This window comes from Delphinapterus leucas, chromosome 2 (genome assembly GCF_059928025.1).
Source record: "Delphinapterus leucas isolate spDelLeu-1000000601 "Yukka" chromosome 2, BTC_Dleu_Yukka2, whole genome shotgun sequence".
In the NCBI taxonomy this organism is placed as follows: Eukaryota; Metazoa; Chordata; class Mammalia; order Artiodactyla; family Monodontidae; genus Delphinapterus; species Delphinapterus leucas.
The window spans coordinates 153,520,620-153,527,606 of record NC_143130.1 but is presented as its reverse complement, the minus strand read 5'-3'; the positions used below and the strand labels follow the sequence as shown (position 1 = coordinate 153,527,606).

At 54.6% G+C, this 6,987-nt stretch overlaps 1 protein-coding gene across 1 annotated transcript; it reads left to right on the top strand.

The window, feature by feature from the left end:
• Positions 1–3,173: 3,173 nt before the first annotated feature.
• Positions 3,174–6,608, top strand: SYNDIG1L (synapse differentiation inducing 1 like). Its single transcript, XM_030761951.2, has 3 exons — positions 3,174–3,706; positions 4,569–4,709; positions 4,847–6,608. Exons 1-3 carry the CDS (start codon positions 3,287–3,289, stop codon positions 5,003–5,005), a joined length of 720 nt encoding a protein of 239 aa, XP_030617811.1. The 5' UTR covers positions 3,174–3,286; the 3' UTR covers positions 5,006–6,608.
• The last annotated feature ends 379 nt before the right edge of the window (positions 6,609–6,987 follow it).

Sequence of the window (6,987 nt, the reverse complement as noted above, 5' to 3'; positions counted from 1 at the left end):
TGGTAGGAACAGGGGGGTGAGCTGGGACACAGCCACTCCTGCCTGCCCTGGACAAGCACCCCGCAAATGCCCCTATGGTCTTCAGAGCTCCAGGGCCTGATTCCTGGACACAAGTATCCCTCCTTTGCTTCTGGGGGATTAGAGCTTGGCCTCTTGGTGAGGCAGAGCATGGGGCAGGGGTGAATATGATGCATTAATCTGTTCCGAGGGCCCTAGGGTTGGTCTCCCCAGCCCTACTCCCTCAGAAAGGCCCACGTGGATGGAAGCGCAGAGGGTGGGCGAGGTGAGCAGGGGCAGGGCCGGGACGGGGGCAGCCCAGGGGGAGTGGGAAGCTGGGCAATAACTGCTTGGCTCCACGGCCCATTTGGCAAATAGACGTGTTGCCTTTCCTTTGCCTCCCTCGACCTGCTGGAGGGGCCATAGCGGGGAAGGTGAAAACTGCACTCACTGGGGGCTGAGTGTGCTCACCTCTTCCTGACTATTGAAGAAGACAGGGAGTGGGGGGATTTCACTTCTGAGGGACCCCTTGAGGCTATGGGATCACGGTATATTAGTGCCACTATCACATCAATGGCTGTTTAATCCAACCCCTCTTGTTACAGATGGAGAAAATGACTGTAACTGTGCCAGGTCAAAAAGCTAACGGGGGCGGAGCAGGAATGGAAACTCAGCATACCTAACTGAGTACATGTGCCTATGGTCACATGTCCTTTGGCTCCACATATGTGGGTCACATCTGCTGGTGGAGGCGGGCTGTGACAGGGGCTCCGAAGCTGCCCTTGGGGGTTAGAGAGACTAGACCTGCTGGGAATATGCCCCAAGGAGCCCAGCTCCCCCACCAGCAGGAAGGAGCCCTTCCACGTCACTACAGTCCAAGGGCTCCCTCCCTGCATGTTTGCCCTCTGGAGAGGAAGGAGAGAGAAGTAGTGAGGCCCCTGCATTTGTGAGCAGCCCCGAAAGTAGTGACCTAAGCTTCCCCACTTCCCCAGTCCCTGTATGTGGAGAAACTTCTGCCACAGCTGGTTAATGCACCCACAGGCCCTCCAGGCACGTAGCAGTCCAGTGTCTCCAGCACCATTTGTGCCCTCCCTGGGTGAAGAGCTGGGCACCTGGACCACATGCTCTTCTTTGCGCCCCTCCAGGATTCTCTATTAGACATTCTTGGAACCCCAGCTCCAAGGCCTCACTTCTCAGGCTCTCAGAGCCTCTGAGCCAGGGGCAGTCTCTCCTTGACCCTTTGCCCCGAGGCAGGCAACAGCCCACCCTCTGCCCTCATAGCAACCCAGCCAGGAGAGCCTGGCCTCCCTCGGACACTCCCTCACTGCCCTCCCCCAATCTCGCCTGGCCTTCTTCCTCCCCTCGCTCTGTCCCATTCCCTGGGCATTATATCTGGGGCCATGCTCTGTCTTTAATGCTCCCCAAGAACCAGCTTTCTAGAATCCAGCCACTTCTCTTGGGGCAGAAGAAATGGCCTTTGCAAGGCTTTGGCTGTGAATTCTTGGTAGGGAATAGGACTGGGGAAGATAAACCCAGTCCGGAGGGCAAAAATATCTCACCCCTTACCATTAGCAGAGCACCAGCTAGAAGGCCAAAAAAGGCCCTGGCCAGAGATGGGGGTGAAGACAAGTTCTAAAGCCCAGAAATGAGCATAGCAGCCCCTCCCACTTATAATATACAACATACTTGCATATCGGCCATCTCTTTGGATCCTCAAAACAACCTCGTGTGGTGGGCAGGGATTATCACCTGCACTGTACAGGTGAGGAAACTCAGAAGGGCATGAAAATTTGCCCAAAGTGTCAGGGCCAGGACTGAGTCTCCAACCTGCAGTTTATAAATCCAGGGCAAGACATGACCCGGGCCCCCACCAGCTTCATGATGTGCCTGGGAGGGAGACAGCAAGCCTCCTGAGGCCACCTGGCGTGCCCCTTCTCTCTCTCCAGACCCCACTTCTACCTGCCACACCCCAGAGTGTGTATGGATTTGCTGTAGACACACTCAAAAGTTACCTTTTTCTCCTTCAGCCAGTCCTGAGCACCCACTATGCGCCCTTCCCAAATGCACAGTAGGTGCTCAGGGCTGACTGAAAGAGGAAGAGGCAGCCCCTGAGGGTGTCTACATTTCCAACTGGGATGTGCAAGTCCATACCTTAGCACCCAGGAAGCCCTGCCCCAGATCCCACAATTTGCCTTATAAGGGAGGTTAGCCTAAGGCGCATCCCCCTAAGACCATACCTGGGGAGAAGCATCCTTCCTCAGGAAGAACTGACCTCTGTGAGCACATGGCATGTAGCGAGCTCTGAGCTAACGGTGGTCACACCAACCCTAGAACAAATCCTCTGGCAACCCAACATCCCACCTGCCACCAAGTCCTGTCAGTATCTCCCAAGGCCGGCCCCCTTTTCTCCATCTCCTCACCGTTGAGTCCCAGTTGTCCTCAACTTACCTGAAGCCATGGCAAAGCCTCCTACTGGTAGCACAGTCAGTCCAAGCCGCCCCACACACACAGCCACAAGGAAGGCTTCAGGACCCAAATCTCATCCTATCACCCCTGCCAAGATCCCTGAAGGCCCCTTAGACCTAAACGGGGTTGCACGGTCTGGGCCTGCACTCCATCTCACACCTTTCTCTGTACCCTGAGCCACACCAGCCTTCTCTCAGCTCCCTTGCCTACCATCCTTTATTCGGCCTCTCCGTGAAACGTGTCCCCCCTCCCCTCACCTTGTCAGCTCATCTTCTTCCTTCAGATCTCAGTTCAAAAGCCTCCCCTGCGCCTCTGTGTCAGTTCTATCCATCGTACATTCTCACACCCTCTGCTGTACTTCTCCTTCAGGGCAGGCGTTTTCTCCACCAGTTGTAAGCTCTGGAAGACAAAGTGTGCATCTTTCTTCCTCTCCCCGCTTCCCGTCCTTCTCACCATCGCATCCCCAGCATCTGTCCAGTGCCTGGCCATCACTGATGCTCAGTAACTATGTGTTGAATGGATAGATGAATGAACCAACTCTATGAGGTAAGTACTGCCGCTATCCCTAATCTGCAGACAAAGAAACGGAGATTCTGAGGAGTTGAGTGGCCAACTCAAGGTCCTGCGGCTGGCCAGTGGTACAGGCAGGGTCTAGAGCAAGTCAGACTGCAGAGTCTGTGCTCTTCACCACTTCCGGTCCTGCACCCAGAATGCCGGCCTCAGTGTCTGTCTTGCTCTCCCAGCAGGCTCTCTGAGGACTGCTCAGCTGGCCACCAAGTCCTGGGGCTCTGGGGCTCTCCTCCCCAGAGCTGCCCCCAGAACCATGGAGAGTCTGAGTGAGCTACAGAACCCACTGCTGCCTCAGAACCCCGCACACCTCCATGGCCCCTACCCCTACCCCGAGGCTTCTCCCGCCTGGCCGTGCCGGGAGAAGATCTACTCCTACCTCCTGGGTGGTGCTGGGCCTGCTCACGCCCACCAGCTCCTGGACCCAGGATCCCTGCAGCTGGCCGTGGAGGCCTGGTACAGGCCCAACTGCCTCCTGGGGAGGGACAAGCTCAAGGAGCCCAGGGCAGACAGCTGCGAAACCAGCTTCACAGAGAGCAGGGAGCCCTCCGCTGGGCCTACGGAGCGGTCCACAGAACCTGGCCAAGCGGAAGAGGATGTCACCATCCAGACTGTGTCCTACGGGGTTCAAGAGGAGCTCCAAGGCCAAGAGGACGACCAGGAGGAGGAGGAGGAGGTGAGTATGTGTGTTTAAAATGCAGATTCTTGGGGTCACCTCCAGGTGCTGAGATTCTGTAGGCCTGGCTTGGGGTCCAGGAATCTGTATGTTACCAAAAAAAAGGCACTTCTGACACGGGTGCTATCTACACTTTGAGAAACACTAGCTTGGGCTATTTAATTTTTTTAAGATTAACTGCATTAGGGTATCTTTTTTATTGAAGTATAGTTGATTTACAATATTATGTAAGTAGGTGTACAACATAGCGATTCACAATTTTTAAGGGTCATGAATATTTAATTTTTTAATAGCACTTTTTGTTCTTGTTTTTTTTCTAGCTCAATCGAGAGATAATTTGTATATAACATTGTTTAAGTTTAAGGTGTATAATGCCATGATTTGATTCATGCACGTATTACAAAATGTTTACCACAATAAGGTTAGTTAACACATCCTTCACCTCACATAATTACATTTTGCTGTTGTTGTTATAGTCCTCTTTAAGCAACATACGTCAGTTTTGCTCCACGTAATCTAATATTTTCTACAAGGTGATTTTTAAGGGTTACATGGTATCCCGTTGTAGGTTCTTGCATCAGTTATTAACCCAATCTCCTGGTCATTGGGTGTTGAGATTGTTTCTAATCTTTCACAATTACTACCCTATGATGAACATTCCGGTACGTGTATATTTGTATTCTTTCCTAGTGATAAATTCCTAAGGGTGGAATCACTGGGCCATTCACTGTCAAAGCTTTTGGTGGAGAGTACCGAGCCCAACCCACACTCCCACTAACAACAGATGGTCTTCCTGTTGCCCCACATCACTGCCAATGGGTGATCCTGGGCCAGGTCACAAGAGCCCACTCATGTTTTGCAGAGTGATGCAACCTCGACAGAGAGTGAAAGCGAAGACAACTTCCTTACGCTGCCTCCCAGGGACCACCTGGGTCTCACGATCTTCTCCATGCTCTGCTGCTTCTGGCCACTGGGCATAGCTGCCTTCTACTTCTCCCAGGGGGTAAGAGCCCGTGGGGCCCAGGGCTTCTGCTCTGGCCACCCCGCTCCTCTGGGGGGCCTGGGGTCAGGGCCTGGCGGGCTGGGGCTGCTTGCTGGGCGTGGGGATGCTCCCTTTCATCAGCGCCTCTCTCTCCCTAGACCAGCAAGGCCATCTCCAAGGGGGACTTCCGCCTGGCCAGCACCACCTCCCGCCGGGCCCTGTTCCTGGCCACACTCTCCATCGCCATTGGGGCTGGTCTCTATGTGGCCGTGGTGGTAGCCCTGGCAGCTTACATGTCCCAGAATGGCCACAGCTAGTGGCCAAGAAGTCCTGGCGTCCTGACTCCCCTGATCGACCTGAGGAGGCAGGGGGGCTTGGGGTAGCAGACTCTCTGGGAAGTCCTGGCCCCTGAAGACAGCTCATGAGCGTGGCTTATTGGGAGGAGGCCTCCCAGGCTGCAGCCTGAGGGGTGCAACCTTCACTTCTTCCTGCCTATTGCAACCAGCCTAAAGCAGGGCTGGGAGCATCACTCTCCAGCCCAGGCTATGTTGGGAAGCAGCAGAGGGTAGGGCTGCCCACCTGGCCATCCAGGCAGGACCTCCCTCTAGCTGGGAGTTCTCCCCATTCTGCTTATTTCCTAAAGGGTCTCCTGCCCTGCAAGCACCCCACTACCCGACTCCGTTAACCTCTCCACAGAGAAAGAACAGATTACAGGGAGGGAAAGGGATGCCTGGGGAGAAGAGGAGCTGACCCAGTCCTTGCAGCCCACAGGCATCTCCACCTGGGACACCCTGACTTTCCCCAACTCCACTCTCTGCCTCATGATGCCCAGACCTCAGCCAGCCAAGAGGGAAGTACATAGAGACATAGGGACCCCTTGGTCTTTCGGGTTCTGGAGGGTGCTTACCTCTCCTGTGGGCTTGTAAGACAGTGTAGATTCTAGGCAGAGAAGGGACATCTCGGATGTATAAACTCTGTGCTGAGGGCAGGTTCTTGGAGCGTCTCTGTGCAGGAACGAAAGGCAGATGAGATGACACAAAGCCTGGAGGGCCCTGGAATAGTGTTGCCCCTGTTCCCCCAACATCCTTTTCTAAGCTCCTCCCGGGGGGCTCTGAGCTGGCACCATCCCAGGTAGACAGAGAGAGAGTGCCATCAGCCCAGCAGCCACTGAGCACAGGACCCTAGATCCAGCCCTGTGGGAAAATAGCGAGGAGACCCTGAGTAGTGAGTGAGATGAGAGGAGGGACACAGGCCTGGCATGGCAGCTGAGCAGCCCAGGAAGGCTTCCTAGAGGAGGCGAGCAAGGTCTAGATAGATGAAGAGAATGTATCTAAGGGATACTAAGGGATGACCCTTAGTATTCATGGGCAGGGATGTGGCAGGAACCTCCCAAGGGGGGTTCAAAGCTGTTTGGATTATGCCTAGAACATCCAGGCTGGAGCCAAACTGAGGGCTCCACCAACTCAAGGAAGAGGAAGGTCAGGCCTGTGTCTCAAAGGCCAGTAATGTTTTCCCACCTCTGAATGCTGGACCCCTGGTCAGCCTTGGAGCTTCTTCACTGGCACCCCGGCTCAGAGCTGCTCTTAACGCCCTCAACCTCTAGGAATCCTCCAGAATTCTAGAGACATCCAGACAGGCAGGAGGAGCACATTGTGAGGGCAGGCCTTTCAGAGTTCAAGCTATGGACCTCACTGTACACAATCTGTGGACCTGGTCATTCCCGTCCCCCATCCAGAGCTCGGGGCTATGAATCCACCAACTTGTCCCACCATCTCCCCTAATCCCAGGCGTTACCCAGCCCTCCGTTCCCTGCATCCCCTGAAGTCTCACAGGCCCAGGATCAGCAGTTTTAATGTCCCATTATTGTATATAATTATCCTTGTAATAAACATTTCTGTAACACCTGGTGCCCTCTGGGCCTCTTACTGTCCTCGCCTGCCTCCACCTTGGCCTGCATCCATTTCTTCCCCAAGACTGACCTCCATCCCCAAGCCTACTGCTCCTGGTCCCTAGCAGCATGTTCTTGAGAGCACATGCCCACATCCGGGCCTTAGGAGAAGGGGGAGGCACTCTGGCTTGGAGGACTTCTCTGCTCAGAGTAGCCTGGATGCAGGGTGATGGTGTGCATTTGACTCTGCGAGATAAGGCAAGGTCCATGCTGAAGAAAAATCCCTTCTAGACTCGAAGGCCTTGGAGATCAGGTGGAAGGGATGCGAGCCAGGGTGACTGAGGCTCCACTGAGCTGCCTGGAGCTATCAAGGGTGGACACAAGGTACGGGGTCACCAAGGAGCCCCATTC